This window comes from Diorhabda sublineata, chromosome 5 (assembly GCF_026230105.1).
Source record: "Diorhabda sublineata isolate icDioSubl1.1 chromosome 5, icDioSubl1.1, whole genome shotgun sequence".
Classification (NCBI taxonomy): domain Eukaryota; kingdom Metazoa; phylum Arthropoda; class Insecta; order Coleoptera; family Chrysomelidae; genus Diorhabda; species Diorhabda sublineata.
Window position 1 is genome coordinate 18352961 of NC_079478.1, and position 22256 is coordinate 18375216.

Sequence of the window (22256 nt, forward strand, 5' to 3'; positions counted from 1 at the left end):
TCGATAATAAATCAGGTATAAAAGGTGCAACTTTGAGTAAAAATGGTCGTAAATTTAATTGTGAGTCTTGTAACAATTTATTTGTTTTGAATGTAGATTTAAGAAATGATAAATGTTTTTATAATAAGGAAAATGATGATAATGACGATGATGATGATGATATTTGGCACAGGAGGTTAGGACATATTAACAAATATAGTTTAAAAAAATTAGGTTACCTTAAAGTAAAGTAAAGCTACTATAAACCCTTTTTATAGAGGTGGAAAGAAAAGTATAAGAATAGGGAACATACAGATATAGCAGGTCCTGTAAAATCTCCTACGCCAGAAGGTTACAAGTATGTTCAAGTTTTAATTGATGATTATTCTCATTTTTTATTTGTTAAGCTATTGAAAGATAAAAATGAAAGCGAGCAAAATGTTATAGATTTTATTAAACTCATTAAAACGAAACATGGGCATAGAATTCAAAGAATATTAGATTGGACAATGGGGGACAATTTACCTCTAATTATTTTAAAAATTTTTGTAAATCTAAATCAGCTGGAGTATACGATGCGACATACTCCGCAGCAGAATGGTATTTCAGAACGGATGAATCGGACACTTTTAGATAAGGTAAGGACAAAGTTTTCAGAAATCAACTTACCAAGAGAGTTATGGGGCGAAGCAATTCTATGTTCTGCATATGAGTTAAACAGATCGCCTACTGAGACAAATTTTGGAGAAACTCCAGCCACACGATGGTATAGTCACAACGATATATCAAGATTGCGAATTTTTGGGTCTCAGACATGGGCAACTATTTTGCCAAGACAAAGTAAATTAAATAGACGAGCACAACCGTGTATAATGGTAACGTACGTACAGTGGAGCTGGATATAGATTATGGGATAATAAAAATTGTGAAATTCTCTGCTCAAGAGATGAGAAATTTAATGAAAAACAAACGAATTTCTAAGAAATATCGAAACAAAAACAATTAATGAACAAATTAGAATATGATTTAATAAAGAAACTGAATTAAGGGATAAAGAAGATAACATTAAAATTTAAATCGAAGAAGAGAGTAACTCAGAAGAAATAACTTTGGAAGAGTCCAAAAGTTCAAATGTTTTAAATTATTTTGAAGAGTATTTACCAAGAACTGATACAACCTCTAGCGAGAGAACTGTGAATATGTGAAAACATTTTAATGAGAACGAGATTTACACAGCCTACTGTCTAATATCATCAGATAATGATCCAGTACAATATGAAGATGCAGTGAAAGGGAAAGATTGGAGAGATGCTATGGAAAAGGAGTTGAACTAGTACGAAAATTTGAAAACGTGGTCTGAAGCGAATCTACCTACAGGAAAAACAGCAATTGAGACTAAATGGGTATAAAGAACAAAGGATGATGGAACAAAGAAGGCAAGAGTGTTGGCTAGAGGCTTTCAGATGAACCTGTTGCTCGAATGTCAATCATAAGATTGATTCTATCAATTGCATTGCAACAAGGTTTTGAAATAAGACAGTTGGACATTCCAACGGATTTTCTTAATGGTTATTTGGAAAATGAAGTTAGGTAAAAGTTGTTCCTTAAACCATTTTTCAAATAATTCTCCTGTCATATCTTCATGATAACCAGCTGAACAGTTTTTAATTTTTTAAGCAGATATTAATGAAGCATTAGGTACGAAACCAACTTTGCTTCCAGCGTGTACTAATATAATATGTTTCCCTTTAGAACATGACCCATTAAAACATCAATTTTTACTATTGTCAACCCAACCGAAATTAACTACATAGTGAATGTCAAACCATGTTTCTTCTAGATAAATTATGTGTCTATTAAAACTTTGGTAGTCTTTTATCTGACGCAAATAATCTAGTCGCCATCGAACGATCCTTGATGATTCGGTATTGCCATCCGTTTATTCAGTTTTTTGTGTTTGAAACCATATACTGACAAAACACAATGTTTCTAAACTGATATAATTGTATTCTGTATAATCTACTATCTTTTGCTGTATTACTTCTAATATCGCACCCCTGTCGTGACTACTCTATAGACAGAAAATTTATTTACTCTAGTTAATTCAGCAATTCTTATTATAATTGCATTATCGGATTGCTGAATATTTTCCTTTTTTAAACATTCTTGTTTGTATGTCTAAATCTTTATTATTAAATTCATTCCTATCTTTAATCTCACAACACACCAATGCTTATCTCAGGCTGTCTGGCAGGAATATTTCGAAGAAACCGTGTACATACAACTTTTGACATCTTCGGCTTATAGAAATCCATTTATGTTTACGATCTGATGTTTTCATTGTTAAATCATGATGAGTGGACTGACGGTTTGTTAGATGTTTACCGATTTTAAACGGGGAGTAAACATTATTTTTCATTTCTTAATATGGTAGGAATGCCGTGCGTATTCATGAAATATTGATTGATCCTCGCATAACTGTCTTCTGCATTTGATATTGAAGGAACTATACATCAACAAAGTTCGTGAGGCATAACTAGTGATGACCAGTGTTATTGTACTTGTCACGTTAATAAACCTATTATGGACTTTACTAGTTGATAATAGATAAAAGTTTTTAGTACGTATTGTATTAACCATCATAAAAGAACATTGCAATAGTCCATTTGTTTTTTCATTAATTTAAGTTGAAGCCGACAAATATTTACAGTTATATATTTTTATAGCCTACGTGGTATGTATTGTACTTTAGTAGATAATAAATATCAGTAGTTAACATATTTATATAATGTACGTGACTATTGTTTTCTAATGTTTTCAATTAACACCAGCCACAAAGATATTTTTAGTCGATTGATTTATTTTTTATCCATATATATATATACAGTGTTAGGTATTTAGATAATTGATAAAAAATCAACAAAATGTACACGATTAACTGACCAACAGTGAATTTTTTGCTTTTGATATAAGATTAATTTTGGTTATACAAAAGCTTTTCAATGAGTTGGGGCACCACCTTATTTGTAAACATACCACGACGTTTGTTATTGCGAAGCCAGAGACAATTTAAAAATTAATCGAGGAAGTTGTAGATAGTAAATGTTTAAAAGAAGCAAGTTTCTGTAAAAATGGAAATCACCCGTTAAGACATACGTTGATGATTTTCTATTATTTTCAAAAAGGTCTTACCCAACAATGCATAGAATCGCAACTTTGGGTAATGGAGCAATATCAAAGAAGACTGTTCACAATTAGTTTGCAGAATTTCGTTATGGTCGTGTGTCCGTTAGTGAGCCAAAATCGATTGCCATTCCGAGAAACATCGACTTACAGACAGATGGAGGTGTCTGTTAGGATATCGCAGGGGGAGAATTCCGTATAAAGCATCTCAAACAAGTGAATATTTGGAGGAGAAAAACATCGGATTAATGTATTATTGCTCGTATTTGCCCGATTTATAGTCTAATGACTTTTTCTTGTCCCCCACTATCAAACAACAGCGATTTACATCACCTGAAGAAGCTGTTGAAGACTTTCAAAATCATGACTCTACGATATCATCCAGAGTGGAGAAATGTTTCCAGAATTGGTTTGAGCGTATACGAAAATGTATAAGGCGAATATTTCGAAAAGCAAAAAAAAACACTTTGTTTCTATTTCACTATTTGTGAAAATCTCGCGACGCTTACGAATGAGTTCCAAGCTCTAAGCTTTTGCAAAGTGAACTAACTTATGGAATGGAATCAATATAGTCCAGCAACTTAAACTTGTCGTTACTTAACTGAGGAAAGATTTGTCTTAAGTATTTGTAGTCTATTTTTATGGATTTGAGAGTAATAAAATGATCAAGTATTTTCACAGATGAAAAACTTTTGCTACTATTCTGTACAGCTTATGGTTATAAAAGACCAATTTCAGTTTTAGCTAAGTAAGTAGGTTTTATTACTCACTTGTGCATAAAAATAGACTATAAATCGTTCGCCCTCTTTATATATAGCCATCACTTTTCATTAGTCAAAGTTAAGTGAGATGGAAGGACACTTTTTGGGTTTACAAGAGACACATACTTAACATTTTGGGATCCCGGTTGACCTTTCCGCCCAAATTTATTCAGATATCTGAAAATAGGCGCATATTTTCATAGGTTTCTTCCATAGTTACTAAATGACTAACTGGAATAGATAGTTCTATACTGCCTTCATGTAATAACTCTTTTAAACCATATTTCGATGCGTCTATGAACTCTTTAATGCTTGATATAGTGTTCCTGTATTAAACTATCGAAATCAGTACAGGCACATAATTAATTTTCCATACTGTAAAATGTGCAAAACGCAGTATTTCTTATCCCGAAAGATGTAATTCTCCTTTTTTTGTTCCTCTGGAAACTCTGACTATTGTATTAATAACCTCAAGCCACGTACTAAATCATTGAACTCTTTTTACATTAAATGTGGATCGCCAGAGTTGGAACCAGACGTGAATGTGGTATCGGTACACTGTTCCTCGGAGCTTTTCCATTATATCCTAAAACAATCCAAAGATGGTGTCGGTACTGGTAAGGGTATGTATTGTGGGGGATGAACAAATTACAAATTTAGATATTGGATTTTGAGCTTCTTTCCTTTGTTGCACAAAAATAGCAATCATCAAAATGGGTTCTTGCCATACCATTGGAACTGGAATACTTCTTCCCTTTCATACACTGATTGAATGACACGCTACAGTTGACACGGCACACATATCTTGATCTGTATCAACTGTAGCGTGTGATTCGATCAGTGAATGAAAGGAAAGATAAGAATGGTATGGCGAGAACCCATTTTGGTGATTGCTATTTTTGTATGACAAAGAAGAAAAGCGTAATCTCGATAATCCAATTTGTAATTCGCCTGTCCCTCAATATACACTCTTATCAGTACCGATTATTCTTCATAAAGCCCCGAGGAACAGTGTACCGATACCACATTCACGCCTGGTTCCAATTCTGGGGAGCTACATTTGACCAAAAAAGAGTTCAATGATTTAGTACGTGACTAGAAACATTCAGAACGTCTTGGTTTCTAGTGAAAAGAAAAATTGCAAGCATTATAGAGTTTATAGACTATAGAGACAAAATAAAGTTTAAAAGCTGAGTTATTACATGAAGGCAATTTAAAACTATCTATACTAGTTGCCTATTCAGTAACAATGAAAGAAACGTACGAAAATGTGCGCTTACATCCAGATATAGGAAGTAAATTTGACCCAAAAGGTCAACCGGTATCTAAAAAATGTTAAGTATGTACCCAAAAAGTGTCCTTTTGTCTCACTAAATGGATTGGACTAATGAAAAACTTTGTGAAGTCTTTGTATAGAGAGAGAAATGCTTTATTGTAAAAAAAATGTTACAATTTGTAGACAAAAGTTTGTAAAAACTGAAAAATAAACTTAAAAATAACTAAGTAAAGATAAAGCAAATAAAATAAAATTTCAATATAAAGGGGACGAACGATTTATAGGCGATTTCTATGTACAAGAAAGTAATACACATATTACTGAATCAAATGAAACAACACATGCAACATAGTTATGTGCAACCGATTGCAGACTAGTTTAATTCGAGTCACCTCGTCTGCGGCTCCCCACTATTATACGTTGCCGAGATTGCCAGACCGTTGCAAGATCAACCTTTGTTTCAAAACAGTTGCATCGTGGGCGGCCCGGTCCGCCTTGGATTCCCAACAATCATTTTCTCTATTCTCATTTATCATTTGGCCTGAGAATTTTGGAGATTTTAGCAAAGAGCAGGGCGAAAGTTTGCACCAAGATATCAAATAAATGGATATTAGACCCTGATGGGTAATTACTGCTGAGATATGCCCCCCCAAACAAGGAAAAAATAAATTTAGTTACAAATAAATATTCTTGATTTGTTATATATGTTAGTTTCATATGTATCTGTAGTAATTTTATAGATACCTCAATATTATGTAACTGTTTCATAGGGATGTAGTTTTTTTAATTTAACAAAAAACCTTACGTGTTATTACCTATTGTTGCATTAAGTGTAATCAACAGTCAAATTTTAATTTGGAACCATCTATTATTATAAAATTTATCAAGGATCAAGAACCAAATCCAATTGTTTGTAACAAATACAACAGTGCTTACCGGTACCTCAGTGGCTATCAAAAAATAAACAATTGTATACAGCTTGGATTTGTTTGTTTGTTTTTCCAAATAACCGTTTACGTAGCGGTATAGTAATGAAAGATTAGGAAAAGAATTTCCTTCTCCTATATGAATTCATCATAAACGAGTTGTCAAAACCGAAGCTTTTTAATAAAAAACCGACAGATTGAAATTCAGGGATCAAAACCAATGGCTTTGCTGCTCTATTTTCGCTTGTTTTCAAAGAGCACTCCACACTACACATACTGATGTCAACCCCTTCTCCACTTTGTCAACACAACTGCTCTTTCGGTAGTCTATTATGCCGTTGAATAACGGATATTTATTTCCAAAAGTTGATTGTCCCGGTGCTTTTTTATATTTTTCTAAATATAAAGGTATTGTTTCTAAATGATTCTCACAAGTGTCATTGACTGTATTAGTAATACTAATGTTATTTATTTGTCTGTTTAACTTTTACCATTGTTTTAGTAATTATATTGTTTCCCAGTGTTATATAATTCCGCACTTCCTGAACGCAAGTTCAGACTTAATTTACCTACTATATTTTATTTGTATTTTTCGAAATATGCACATATTATCACTCAACCCACTGCTACAGTTATGAATTCGCGAAAATACTTACTTCTAATGAGCAGAAATGATTTTTTTTATCAATAATCTTATGGTCAAAGAACCGGTCTAATTATGAATCATCAAGAGTTTGTTAATTGGCTAATGTAGCCAAGGATCGTTAACAAGGCGATTAACTTAAATTATTAACGACCTTTTTATAATTGTAGTAATAAAATGATTCATTAAATATGAACTTATATTAATAATAAGCCATTTAGAAATTAACTGGAATAATCAATTTTCAAAAAAAAATTATACTTGGAAACTTCAAGTAAGCATCTAAATAGTTATATCGCTTCCTTTTGAACAGAAAGAAAAAATAAACTTATTTTTTAAGTACGATCCTCTTACTGTTTACTATTTTCAATTTATAGCTTTTGGTTTGCAGTTGTAACAAAGTATGAACCGTCTCACTTATTTTTATTAACTTTTACAAGAAATAAAAAATTTTTACTTAACAATATAACAAAACTTGGACTCAAGTCAGACTGAGCTCTGTAATTTTGATTTGGTTAATTTATATAAAACATATTGATGACACGACATCCAATGTTCCACTGAATGTTTTGTTTATAATTCTTATACTTTGATGATTCTTCAGATTACCAAAGTCAGTATTCAATATAAATTTGTTAGTCTTACACACTGTAATTAATGGTTTGTTGATCGTTCTTCGACTTGCTGAACGAGCAAAGTCAAAAGATGATATAATTTGTTTAGTCCATCACACTGTAATTAAAGTTCCGTTGATGGTTTTTCGACTTGCTGAATTAGCAAAGTCAGCATTCAATATATTCCAAAAAAGGTAAATACTGACATCTTCGGGATGAGATCGGACATTTTCCAGACAACCCTCGTAACACGAGTAGATACAATAGTTTATTGTATTATTATACTTTTATGCATACGTTTTTTTCATATATCTTATACATAAATGGAAATATGAAAACTTCTGATCAAGGCATGCAGTTCAAGTATTATGATTAGTCAAGAATTTCTACCTTTACCTTTAGCTACTTCCTCGTTCCATATAAGTACAAACATTTTAATTTGAAATATAAAGTGTATGAGGAACTTGTAGGTTATATCTGTAATGAATGGAAATAGAAATGGATATTTTAAATACCGAGTCTCAATATCTTCTACCTTATCCTAGTGTCATCAATACATCCTTCTCAAGATATACATTTATCTTATATTAATCCTCAATAATACCATATGCTTTGGTAATATCAAATCATTGCTATAAATCAAAACTATCATTAGTAAGTTTAAAAATTTATTTGTTGCAGTGATTTCTCGAAGCTAAATAAAGACGACGTGTATCACAATAATGAATTGGCGTTCAGAGTAGCAGAAGAGTATTTGGGAATTCCGGCTCTTCTGGAACCAGAAGATATGGTTGAATATGCTGTTCCAGATAGACTATCTATATTAACTTATTTGTCACAGTTTTATCAAGCGTTTGCTGTAAGAGAGGGTAAGAATTTTAATATCAATTATATTATCTCCATTAAGAAATTGTTTGAATATGTGACTTATTTTTAAGGTTTGGCAATATATAAATTCATTTGTTTTTTGTTCAATTTCGAATTTAATTGAACTTGTAGTAGGAAAAGGACAGAAATTATAAATAATAACGTAACTCTGTTTTTTAAGATAGAACCAAAGACACAATCCAGAATAAAACAATTATAAAAATAGTTTTAATAGAAATTAGATGAATTGTAAATTGTTTGGGGACTCGATTTTGACTATTCAGCCACTTTGCACCTATACCTAAAATATTTTTCACAAGATTCTATTGTTTTGGTTCCGAATTATGTAGACTCCTCCCAAATGAGACTATTTTTCTGCGGATGTTGTGTTCCATTTCCCAAGATTTTCCACAATATAAGAAAGTGCATTTACTACCAAAACCTATATAAAATTCGATAAGTTCAAAAATTAGTAAATTTAGCTGTTTATCAGACGGGAATTTATCAGAGAAATTCGAATTATATTAAATTTATTTGATTTTAATACAGGGTATATTTCGTTAACATTGCTGGGGTTGAAATTTTAACATGATAGAACTGTTCAATTTTAATCTTAAATCTACTAAATGATACACAATGTGTCAATACATAATTACATTTTATTTATTACTTGATATCACTACTATCTTGCAAATCAATAATGAGTATTTTTAGGCGTTTTCTTAGGGTTGTGTACATACATTTATCTGAGTTACCAATAGCCTTAAGACGGCTATAATTATACCTCTGCATAAAGGAGGAGATCAAGCATCGAATTATAGCCCAATTATCGCAGCCCTTCTGACGTTATCTAAAATCGTAGAAATATTGGTCAAAAAGAGGCTTTTATCATTTCTGTTAAAATATAAAATACTTACTACCCATCAATTTGGGTTTTTAAGTAACAAATATATTCTCCCTACTAAATATTGTCTACTCTAGCCTAAACAGCCATCACTCCACTGCAATAACTTTTTGTGTTAATGATAATATTTTAATCAACAAATTGCAGTACTACAGTTTCAGGAGAACACCTCTCGCATGGTTAAGTCATACTTACCAAGCCAATAGAATGTTGAATGTCCCAAGATCCCAAACAACGACATCGCCTATCTAGATATCTAGACACTTGGTTCTATTGGAGCAACTCTATCTCACGGCACTTCATAGGACCATATCTATTGACCTAATCACCCTGGAATCATGGTGCGATTCTAAACTCATCTGTCTCAATGTTTCTAAAACTAAAGTTTTATCGTATAAAAATAGATTGCTGCCTTTTTTATTGAATAACACCACCACGTCGTTGAAACCGTAAAATACTTAGGGCCTGTTGTGGACAATTCCTTGAAATGGAAGTTACATATTACCACCTTATCTAAAAATTGAGTTCCTCCTGTTTGGGGCTAGGTTTAGTTTTCAAAGAACTGAACTCATCCACTTTCTCAGGTATAGATTCAGCCCCAGTCTCACCGTTTATGCCAATGCAAACATAACCCCCATCCCAAACCGCCTAAATCATCTCTAAGCCCGCTATGTAATTCGTATCATCGAATCAAACAACTCCGCTGCCTTTAAACCCCCTAACTCACCAATATAAGCCACTTGGCTCAAAGCTCAAGAAGAAACTCCTCTATCTGCCCCTCCGGCTGCTAACAATCTCCCTGAAATCTACCTTGACTTCCTAGATAACTCTCCCATATCCATAAGATAAAACCCTTTCTCACTCAGTTCGTCGATCGTCGGTGTTGCAGGTTTACTGCGGATTCCCTGCAACCTGGTAAGCCAGTTCACCAACCAAATGACCGACGATAGGGAATAATACAGCCGCAGCTGTACTCGCCCGCCCTTAAATTAAAAATGAACAAATATATTTTCAAAAAATAAAAAAAACAAATAGAAAAACAAAAAAATACAGAAACAAAAATATATATATCCGCATACCAAGAAGAGATCTCTTTTCGTTTTCTTCTGGTCAATGATTGTTCGCTTTTCTTCCTTTTCTTCCTCTCCGGCCAGGAAAGAAAGCACAACCCCAGCTCTGCAGAGGAGGAACTCCTATATCGGGCCCAACTCCAACAAACCCTCCTCCTATAAAAAATTTCCCTTATTCTGCTTAAAAATTATCCAACGAATTTATCTTTATCTCTCTCTATTGCATCTCATTAGTCACTTTCTTAGATCGTGACGTATTCTATATTAGTCCTTCAAGGTACTTAAGGCATTTGATGAAATAAGCAGGACATTCGCAGAGTAGATACTCTACTGTCATAGAGATTCGCTCGCAGAATCTGCAGTTGTCGTCCTCTGAGGAATTGATGAAAAATTCAAAATAGAAATTTCGCTAGTTTATACGACGTTTTTTAGGAAATGAAAGAATGCGGGAGATTTCGTCTTTTAAATTGTGTTTTAAAGGAGGAAGCAGTTCAGTATCTTCCTACACATGCTACTTTTGCAGGTATCGGCAATCTATTGAAGCGAAATAACTAGAAGTGACTAATAATTTCCTATATATATATATATATATATATATATATATATATATATATAAATATATATATATATATATATATATATATATATATATATAATATATATATATATATATATATATATATATATATATATATATATATATATATATATATATATATTTGATTCCAATTAGTTTCAAATATTTATTCATATGAAAGCACAAATATGGAGAGTCTTACACACCTTTGTAGTTTAACTAAATCTGCCTTATAATAACTTGTTTCAAGATTTAAGCACGATTTGCATTTGTTAATTGACTTCTGGCTTTACTTTTCATTATATTCATGGAAGAGAACATTTGTTCACGCAATAGGTCGACCCGAAGATTTTCAGCACTTCATATGTTAACTTCTTCATCTCATTCATTGAAGTGTTAAGAGGATTTCATATCATCATCAGAATACTTTTATTTATTTTGAATTGCTCGATTCTCTCAGTGAAACCATTCGTTATTTTCAAAGCTTCATTGAAGAACATTCCCTTTTCCTCTTTGGACATCATTCCTGAAAAGTCACGAAATAGTAGGTGAAAGAAGTCTTCCGGAAATACTTCCTGTCAGGATAAAAGTTTTCTTGTCTGTCCACATCCCCCTTACTCACCATATTTATCGACTTCTGCATATTCCCGAAAATGAAAGGTCTCTATTTCCTTTTTCAATTTTCGAGGAAATCCATACGCTGCTAAATTTGGAACAAGGAGAATATGGACCAACAAAAAAAACTTTTATCCTCAATGGAAGCATATCTGGACGAATACTTTGAAATGGATTGCATCTGCTATTTCGTAACTTTTTAGGTATCGACTCGAAAAATTTTCTTTCTTTTCATTGAAACAAAATGTCTCGAAATAGAAGATAAAAGCCATTCTGGAAGAGTTCTTTCAGTAGGATTAATGTATTGCTAGTCCAGAGCAATATTTTAAATATTATTTAAAACACCTCGTACTCCACTGTACTTTCAAACTTAACGAAACCATTTACATAGTCACGTGCGTATTACCGTCCGAAGTCGTGATCTACACACATACTCAGTGCGGTCATGATGTTAATTAAAATTTTGTCTTAAAGTGGCATTAATTTATTAGATATTATCCTTTCTTTCCTCTTTTTTTCCCCAACCCACTCACCATACTATGATTGTGTTTATTAATTGCCAGAAGGCTGTTCACGATTTTAATAAATCATTTGCTTAATTTATATAAATAGAATTGAGGTTTGGTAACATTTAAATTCCTCAGTAAGAGTAAATATCAGTCCCCTTAAGTAAATAGCACAAGCCACTTCTGCCCCACATACTTTATAGATTGTTAGGAGCTTTTTTTCGGTATTTCAGTTTGGGTTTAATTTGTCATCCACTAATTTCTTCACAAATTTATTTCTGCCATTAAATCGTTGTCTTCAAATGAGTCTTTGTCCTAGAGAAGCGGTAAGTAAGTATTGAATTAGAATCACAGCATTGACTTTTTTTAAGAATTTTCAAGATCAATTTCAATGCAACTCGTGACATGAGGACCCAAGGTTAAGAAATGCTGTTTTAGGGTGTCCTTTCATCTCCACAAGCGTTGACCAAAAAAATTTTCCTTTTCAGACTCGCAATTACCATTTCATGAGATTTGGTAGAGTTTAGAAGTATCTATCTATCTATCTTTTTGTTTATTTGTTGTAATCCATTATTACTTAATGGATTTCCAAGTCATTTAAATTTACTGTGTCGTTTAAAACTAGTCTGCAATGACAGTTTTACAAGTAGTTTACCATAGTCATAAGATGGTCAAGATATAGGAATTCTTAAAAAGCTTTCAAAATCCGTTTCGTTAAAATAGAGTAACTGCGATTTATTAAACCAATTCAAATGTATAAGACGTACGTAGTGCAGTACATGAGTTCTTGGCCCCTTGTGATAAATAGAATACGTTCACAAAAATCTTTATGCACGTGTCAGTGACAAGTCTCTCTCAAGTTGTTGAATAATGTCTCAAATTGAGTTGTTTGACCAAAGGAGGATTCACACCAACACAAATCAAAAAGATATTGGGGGCTATGGTCCTGTGACTATGACTCTTCTACACAACATTAAATTAGTGGAAGAAATTGTTCTAAATACCCGGCGCCTACAAACAAAAGAAATTGCACCACAGACCGGTATTTCCTGTGATCGTACATGAGCATTTAATTATGACAAAAATTGTTGCAGGGTAGGTGCGTCGAATTATCAGTGCACTGCAAAAGCAACGATGAGTAGAATGCGATTTTTAGAGCTTTGCCGCGAGGACTAAGTAAGTGTAATCCGATCAATTGTAACGATTGATGAGACTATGGTCTTTTATTATGATCCAACATCCAAAAGAGATTCCATGGAATGGCATCGGAAAGAAGAGCCCGTACAAAAAGAAGCAAAGGTCACGAAAAGCACTAAAAAAGAGATGGCTACAATATTTTAGTACTACGAGGCTATCCTTTTGATTGATTTCAATGAATCAAACACAACCGTGAGCGCCGTATATTACTTCAACTTACTAAGGCAGTTGCGTCGAAAAATTATTGAAAAAGGCGCTGCAAAATCAGACGAGATGTGCGCTTACTTCATGACACTGCTCCAATCGACACTGCTTCGCTTTCCGAGTCTACACAAATGTGGGTTCACAGAGATAAACACACATCATATAGCCCTAATGTGGGTTCATCCGACTATTATTTGCTCGAGATTTTTTTTCAGGAGAGTTTTTTCATGATTTCTTAATTTTTTGTCACACTCGCACTGGTAGATCAAGCATTATCGTGGAAAAAACATCTTTTGCACTAATCCTCAGCACTTGTTCTGTATTACACAATTTCTTAATGGTCTCACATTAAACAAGTGCACCGATTGTTTGGCCTCGAGGTGGGGACTCAATCATGAGTTTTCGAGGTGTTAAGTTTCATTCCCCATGACTATCCGAGAAATAAAATCGTTACCGTCTTCATTGTAGCGTGTCAAAAAGTTTACTGTCCATTCGTTGTTTTTTGTACAGTTCAGTAAGAATTTTGGGTTTCTAACGTGAGCAAAGTTTTCGAAATTTCAGTTTTTCGGCAACAATTTCATGAATTGAACGTGAAATTTTCGGAAATTCCATAGCAAAAGCACAAATTGTAAACTTATGGCCATGCTTAAGATTCTCTTTCATTGTGTGAGCAGTTCATCAGTAACCAAAGATGAGCGTCTATATCGTTCTCCATTGTACACTTGATCACGACCTTCATTGAATTGTCTGACCTAGAAAAGGAATCACATATCTGATTTCACAAGCTACAAAGAACATGTCCACAGCAATGATCTGAAAATGGTGTATATTTCTTCTACTTCAGTCAGAGTAACTGCCGAAAATAATCAAAATTGTTATGGCAGCGTTGGAACTTACAATATAGCTATACCTCGTATATGCATTTCGTATATTAACGACCGATTACGAAATTAGTCCCAACTTATTTTCTACTTTCTTAAGCAAGACAATTACTTTCATAAACATGATATTTTTTGCGATAATACAGTTTCACTAGAATCGATTGGTAAATTAAAGAATCATTATAAGTCGAATTGTGTGATTAATATCGTCGAAGATATAATCTGCGTTTAAGCCGCTTGAAAAACGATTTAATAACATAATTCAAGGTTAGGTTCAAGATATCAGCTGCAATGATTTGAAAGCGAAGATTAACGATTCAATACTTTTCACACAAGTAAGCGAGAAGAACAATATATTTACTGTGCGGCAATTAATTCTTTAAAATGTTACGATAGAAATTAATTATAACCTATCGACAATTAGAACATATATAGTTATAATTTATTAACTAGTTACATAGTTTTAAACATATCTTTATATGCAAGACGTTTCAGTAGCTATAAGTAATTTTGTTTAAAAAAACTATTACTTGAAATATTGATGTGACTTAATTATAAGATCATCGAATAAAAATAAACTAGAAAATAATTATACAAATCTTTTTCTTCCTGTTACATGGTCTTATATAAGGGTTGCAACTCGACATAATTCCTAATAAAATCCAGCTTTGGTAGTAGATAATAAGGTCCAGCTTCGGTAGTCTGTTGTATAAATCCCATGACAATTTTTGTTACCCATTCATCATTCTGTCCATATGTTCTCTTTTGTCGCTTCTTCTGGAAATGAATTTGACAGAGAAAAATTTTCTAACCATGTATTATACTCAGCACAGAATTCCTGTGGCATTTTGGTCATAAGTGTTTAGAAACTTTGAAAAAGTTGCTGACTTAGAAATACATAGGATGTCTAATAAGTAATGTCAGGTTTCATATGTGAAATTTCCTACGCCTCAATTTAAACATGTCGTAACTGACGCTTGAAGATCTTTCGAGCTCAGGTCGTCCACCGGATTATCGGACCTTCCATTTAAAATAATTAGATAAAATGTATAAAATCTATCGAATAGTGTCACATAAGTAAACCGAGATTCAAACAAAACGTCAGTTAGAGGTGTTTGAACAGCTTCTTGTTCGTTTTATTAGACGCATTGTTACTTGCGATGAAATATGGATTTTTTTCAACAAGCCGAACATGGCAAATCAGTGGTAGAAAAAGGATAATTAGCAGAGAAGTCGATTCGAGTGGATGTCTGGTGTAATTGTGAATGTTTAGTGTATTTCGAAATCATTCCAGATGGTCGAGTTATCACTACCGAGGTAAATAGTGGACAGATGATGCGAATGTGTAATGGTCTATCGGAATAATATCCAGTTTTAAACAATCCAAAGCGGGTTCTTCTACTACAAGACGATTCTTAACCATATACATACTGCGAAAGTTACGGGAAATAGTATCGGTATCAACCTCCTACGATATCCATCATTTAGTTCGGAACGGGTAACGTCAGATTACTATTTATTCAGATCCATGGCGAAATTGATTCGAAGGAAAAATTTGAAACTAAATGGGATGTTGAGAATGCAACAATTGATTGGGTTAAAACCATAGCATACGATGGGCTATACTTCGAGAGACTTTACTTTCCGACATTATTTATGAGGCACTTTCTATACTTTCTGATTTTTTATATTTTTTCATATCTTTCAATTATTTCATCTTTGTTCGAAATATGTAAAAAAATTATTTCATTGCCAAATCAAAATTGTTAGCCTTTAACAAATCGAATTAATCCAAACGGTTAATGACGATTTCTGATCCTGAAATCAAAAGATTTGGTACTTTTTATAAATGCAAGTGGACCCAGCTGATTGTTATTTAATTGTAAATTATATCAGTTAGATAATGCGGATTTGTGAATGCCACTTGGCATGATGCAAGACTACGTGCAATTCAATGCAAGATGCAATATTTCTTGATCAATAGCTTGCCTAGATGAATTTCATCTGATTGTTTAATGCAAGAAATTTGCAGCATTATCAATTTGATGCCATTTTTATTGCCTGTAAATTGTAATTCCAGAAAAAAATGAGCTTCTGATCTGCTGATATTACTTCTCTAGCCAAGAATTGCTTAATTATCTTATGTTTTATTGTTCTTAAGAGTTTTGCAAATGTTTCTCTCATGTTCCCCTTGTTCTTACTAGCCAGGTATTGGCTCATCATCGCCCGGGTGCTCTTTTCTGCCCATCAGACTCCAAAAGCAAGACAACAAGCAGCTTGATCACTTTTTCTAGTTTACTTTACCAACTTTTGTTATTTTCATTTCAAAGACGCCCACAAAATATAACATAACATTTGTTAGAAATTATTTACTTTTTCATGGAATTTTGATTGGCAAGAAACTTGCTTAATGTTAAGCAACGTGCACGTAGTCTTGCATCATGTCAAGCGGCCTTAACTATTTTCTGGTTCTCATTAATTCTCTAGAATCAAGAGTATTTTGGAGACTTTAGACATTATTTCTTCATTATTCAAAACGATTAAAAAATTTGTTTTAGGTTACTTTTCAAATAGTATTTTTCTTGAATAACTGAAGTTATTTTGAGAAATTGGGGGAATAATTATTTGTACCTGCACGTGAAAAAAAACACCGAAATAAAAGTCTATTTACATATCGGTCAGGCACCTCGTTTACTTCCTCCTTTCCGTATTTTCCCTTTCGTTCTCTATAAGGAACATGTTACCACTTCTTCATAATAGGTGTCCAGGAGTGTGCTCTGATCATATTTCGAATTTTGGGACACTATGCATAACTTGATTATAATCTATTACGAACACGTATCCAACAATTGCTGCTGGAACACATTTAATATAGGTAGAGAAACATATATGTTTTATATAGTTTCACTCACTTCCACCTCCACTATCGACTAAATACTCTTCTCTCCATCTTAAAAATCTAGTACAACCTAATAAAACACAATACACGTTTTAAACTATGTATTGACATGCGAGGATCCATATGTACCAAAATTTATTCAAAACATATTTGATCCACCAATACTGAACAAGTTTAATTTGTTACTGCAATGTAAAACGTTTTGTTCATTACTTGAACTTGATACTGTTGGAAAGCTATTATCATCTCGCGCTTGATCGAGTCCTTATAGTTTGCTGGAACAAACCTAATACAAGAACATTTTTATTTTTGATCAGCTAGATTCGTAATTCGCACTATATCAAGGATAAACGAAATCATGGAAAAGCTGAGGAGAGAATCCGTGTTATGATAAGGTGATTGAAGACGAAGAAATAGCGACCTCTATAAAAGAATTCTCTCATCCAGTTAGAGATTTCCACCAGAAAATGACACTAAGAAAACACACATGTTATGGTGTACTTTGAATGAGTAAAATATTCCATATGAAACATTATTGCTTAGAAAATTAATTTTTTAGATTATCAAGTACATTTTTCTTGAAAGAGGCCTAATTATGTGATGGATTATATAATGATCCTAATGTAATAATTCCTCTGTGCGTATTTAGCTATTTGTTCTTGAATAATTGACAGCTGTTCGTACACAATGCATTCAATTAGTAATGTATATACTTTATATAGACTTTTATACACTTTAATCATTAATACTTCAAAAACAGCCATTTTGAACAATGTAATATACGATTTGTAAGTTACACTCGCAGTCGAAGAGAAAAGAGAAAAAATGATGTTGTATAATGGAAATATCGAATGCAAGAAAATAGACATACGAAGCCTCTGGAAAAAACCAAATAAAATCAAATTACCACTGTGTTGCATTGCCTTTTTCATTTGGTGTAGTATCAACTAAAGATTGGAGTGCTGCATGTCCATTTAAAAGCAAGAATATTGTTTTCTTATATTCAATCCTCAATTTTTTTAGTCGTATGATGAGCAGCACCATTTTGCTGGAAAATGCATTCTTTTTTTGAATTGGAGGTGTCAACTTATTTCTAAGAACTAGGACTTATAATAACTCATAATTCTACAAGGTATGAAGTTGTCACTAGAATGATCGACATGAATCCCCACATCATAATAGAAATCAAAAAGGCTTTCTTAGGACAAGACTCATATCTAGCTTTATTCGTACGATACTTTATTTTTCTCTTAAACTTAGTCTTTAGTGGCTTCTATTTTGCACATAAAATACTAATTTGAAAGAATAAAAGGAAACTAGGATAAATAACATTATTTTAGTTTATAACGCTTTGCCCAGTGATGCACCAACTCCTTCAATCCATTTTGAAACAATATTTTCTTGAGGTCTGCAAAATAGGTTTTGTGACAACCATGAGCCCCACAATCGAAACAAATTTCTACCCGGCGAGTGATTTTTCCAAATTTGTGGTAGGGAGCCCTTTTTTTCGCAAAATGGGTCCGTTTTTTCTCCAATTCTAGGAAGTCGATAAAAATGACGTCTTGTGAATACCACAAAATGTGGCCGGCAGCTTACCAGGCAATAGGAAAGTCTTCGCCTTTTTTGGAGCACGTTCGTCAAGTGGACTGTTTCCATTGTTCCTCTGGTGTATAGAAGTGAATCCACGATTCATAAACTGTTGCGAAACAATGCTTAAACATTATTAAAAACCGCTCTGAAGTGATATTACGGTCACGCTTGTTTGTAGCACCGACAGCTTTCGCATGCAAATATAACTCACACGATGTTTTGAAATATCTACTGTAAAAGCTATTTCCCTTTATCTTCAATCAGTAATTCATTAATACAACAATACATTAATACGACATCGATTTTTTCACATTATCCTCTGTGGTAGCCATGTCCGGGACACTTGGACGTGGCTTATCAAAACCGACGTACCACGTTGATACTTGTTAAACCAATTTTTAACATTCCCCATCGAAGGATAAGAGTCACATCCAAACATTCGTTCGCTTTTGCTGCGGTATTTTTCTTCCAAAAACAAGGATCGAGACACCGAGCGATATGTGTCTTTTTACATTTTTAAAATCCGCGGATATTTCCGCTTGCACACGCGATTAAAACATGTACAATTCGTTCTACTAGATAACTAAATGGAAGCATAATAATTTTTTATTGGTTATTATTACTATATTAATATATCTAAAATAGTCACCAATCGAGGTTACAATCGAAACCGTTATAAAATAATGTTTTTAAGTCGATAACGATGTGAAAATTTGAGAAAGTGCTCGTGAATAATTTGCATAATGGTTTCTTGTTAAAATGAGAACTTTGAACTCTTTGTTTTTGTTATATTAAATTGTGTTTTAATTACTGTGATTATCTAGATTTTCAAGTGATATTAAAAGGAGAAAGTAATACAATTGCTTACGAAATTCCGTAACGAAATTATAGAAACAATAATATTATAGATTGTGTAACAAAATAATATAAAGCACCATTCTCGGGGTCAGCATAAGTAACTGAATACAGGCAGTTTCAAAAAAAGGTGATCCCGTCTCTTGGATAGATAGAAAACTGAAAAATATTTGGGGTCTCCTCATTAAAAAGTTTTCGTAACGCTATCTGTATTTAAGACAAAGGGCGTTGAATATACACGTTTCTTGTAACGTTTCACAAAAATCCAGTCTAATCAGTATAGGATCTTTTTAAGTTAAATAAGTATGGGCACTGAACTATTGGAGGACTTAGTATGGAACAAACAACAATTTAATGATCATGTATCGCGGTTCTGAGACTCAAACTGTTGTTTGTTTCATACTAAGACCCCAACAGCTGAGTTCTGAGAGTATTTAGCTCTGAATTTTACACGGCAATAGCATTTTGTCTGAGTTTCCCATGGAAAACTGTCATTAATTGATAGCAACTTTAGGTAACAAATTAATAGGTTCTCACATTCTATCTGGAAATTTAAATGGTGATATGTACTTGGATTTTTTAAGCAATCACTTATTCGAGATATTAGAAGATGTAAAGCTAAACGAGCAAAGATCTCTATTTTTTATGCACGATGGAGCTCAGAAGGTGTCGTAATTAGTTGAGTAACCTTTTTCCGAATCGATGAATTGGTAGAGGTGCAGAAGCTCCGATTCTTTGGCCTCCTCGTTCATGCGATTTTAATCACTTGGATTATACAGTTTGGTCGTTTGGTAATAAAAAAGTTTAAGCAACAGAGGTAATTCACCTTAAGCATTCAAAGACTGAATTCAACGTCACAATAACCTTATAGTTGACTCCCAATCGTTTAGAAGATCAATGGATTCTTTAGTAAAAAGGGTAGACCTGTGTATTCATAAAAAAGAAACACATTTTGAACACCTATTCTAATTGAATTCTATTTTATGTTATTAGCCTTTTTTAAATTTTCATCTTGTGATTTTCTGTTTAATTATTAAATTTATCATAACTTCATACCAGCATCAGTTATTACTCAATAATCAAAATATTCCGAAAACGGTATACAGTATCGAGTTTTATCAAAAGTATTTTTTTGGTGTAAAATTAAATGATCACTTGAAATTTCACTTAATAAATCTATTATTGAAAAAGTTATGTACAAGACTACTTGGTACGAACCGAGTAACCAGCGCCCTCTATGAGAGTCAGACATGAAAAACAAATGCATTGGATGTATCAGCTTCCAAAACATAGTAAACTTGCCATGTCAATAAAGATGACGTTCATCACTCGCAAAATAAAACCAATTCGACTTGATATTTATGTAAGCCTTACTTTACTAACAGTAATTGAGCCTGGTAAAACTCCAATAGATGTCCGTTGTGCGAATTTCAGTTTAAGTGTACATCAAATAAGCATAGAAAGCTCTAAAAGTTTGCGCAACAAGAAGAATAATTCTTATCATGTGGGAGAATTGAAATTTGTCGATTTTCTAGATTTAAAATCCTTCAGTTTTTCTGGAAATGAGAAATAAGCACGATAATGTGAATAAAGTGGCGAAAATTAAAGCTATGCCTCGTGAAAAAAAAATACTAAACCTGACTGCATCCTCTTCAAATGTAATTATACTGATGCTGCATATTATCCTCTACGAGTTAACGTCCACTTCAAGCAAGGTATGTATATATAAAAAAGCTGTTAGTCCCATATGCAGCTGAAATCAGAGCGGATATAAGGAAAAAACAAATTCTTCGCACAACAGAGATGAAAACCTTTAGATCAATAGCCGGAGTAACCCTCTGGAACAGAAAACACAGTTCCTATAGTAGGTCTGTGACCAGATAACAGATGTTGTCAGGAGGGTACCAAGAAGAAGAGGAGAGTGGAAAGCACACGTTCACAAAAAGGGGGATGATCGGCTGGTGGAAAAAGCGTTCACGGAGAAGCCAATTACAAGAAGATTAGCAGAAAAACCTCCAAAGAAATATCCAATTCATCGACATCGAAGATCGAGACTGAAAAAAATGAGGAATACAGGGCAGGTCCTAAAATAAGTGGAAGAAGAAGGAGAGTTTGCGCTAGTGCAGATCAGGTGATGCTCCACAAAATATTCCACCATTGTATACCAGTCTGTGTCAATATCGGAGAAAAAGAAGCAGTGGCGGATTTGAATATTGGCCACCTGTAGGTTATTAATATTCTGTCGCTTATACTGACCTTCAAAATTCAATACATTAGTTTACAATTATTCAAATTAAATTTTCAATGAAAACAATCTCAATTTTATAATTTGAAAATCTTGATTCTTAAATATTTTTCCTGTGAAGAATTGTTGAAAGACATTGTGTGTAGTAAATTTGAATCATGTACTATTTTCAAAGAAGGTGAGTTGTGTTTTAAAACTATTCAACACTTATATATTATAAATAAAGCTCACAAAACGAGTAACGTCGATGCATATTTCTCATTACACTCACAGTTTTACAACAAAATCATTAATTATATTGTTATATGAAAACTTGTTCATTAGGCTTAACTATGCATAAAAGAGCTAAACCGTTAATCATTTCATGACTCAAAGTCGATAATAAATAGTTCTTTAATCGTTTTAAGCAAAAGAAGCTTTTCTCACATGAACCATTTAACTTCTTTTAAATAAATTGTATGAAA

General features: G+C 33.0%; 1 protein-coding gene across 1 annotated transcript in view; it reads left to right on the forward strand.

Annotated features, from left to right (window-relative positions):
- Window positions 1-22256, forward strand: part of LOC130443940 (putative autophagy-related protein 11) — a 129380-nt gene that overhangs the window by 64462 nt on the left and 42662 nt on the right. The window contains exon 4 of the mRNA XM_056778845.1: window positions 8064-8251. Coding sequence (XP_056634823.1) covers window positions 8064-8251 — 188 coding nt within the window. The remainder of the gene's footprint in view (window positions 1-8063; window positions 8252-22256) is intronic.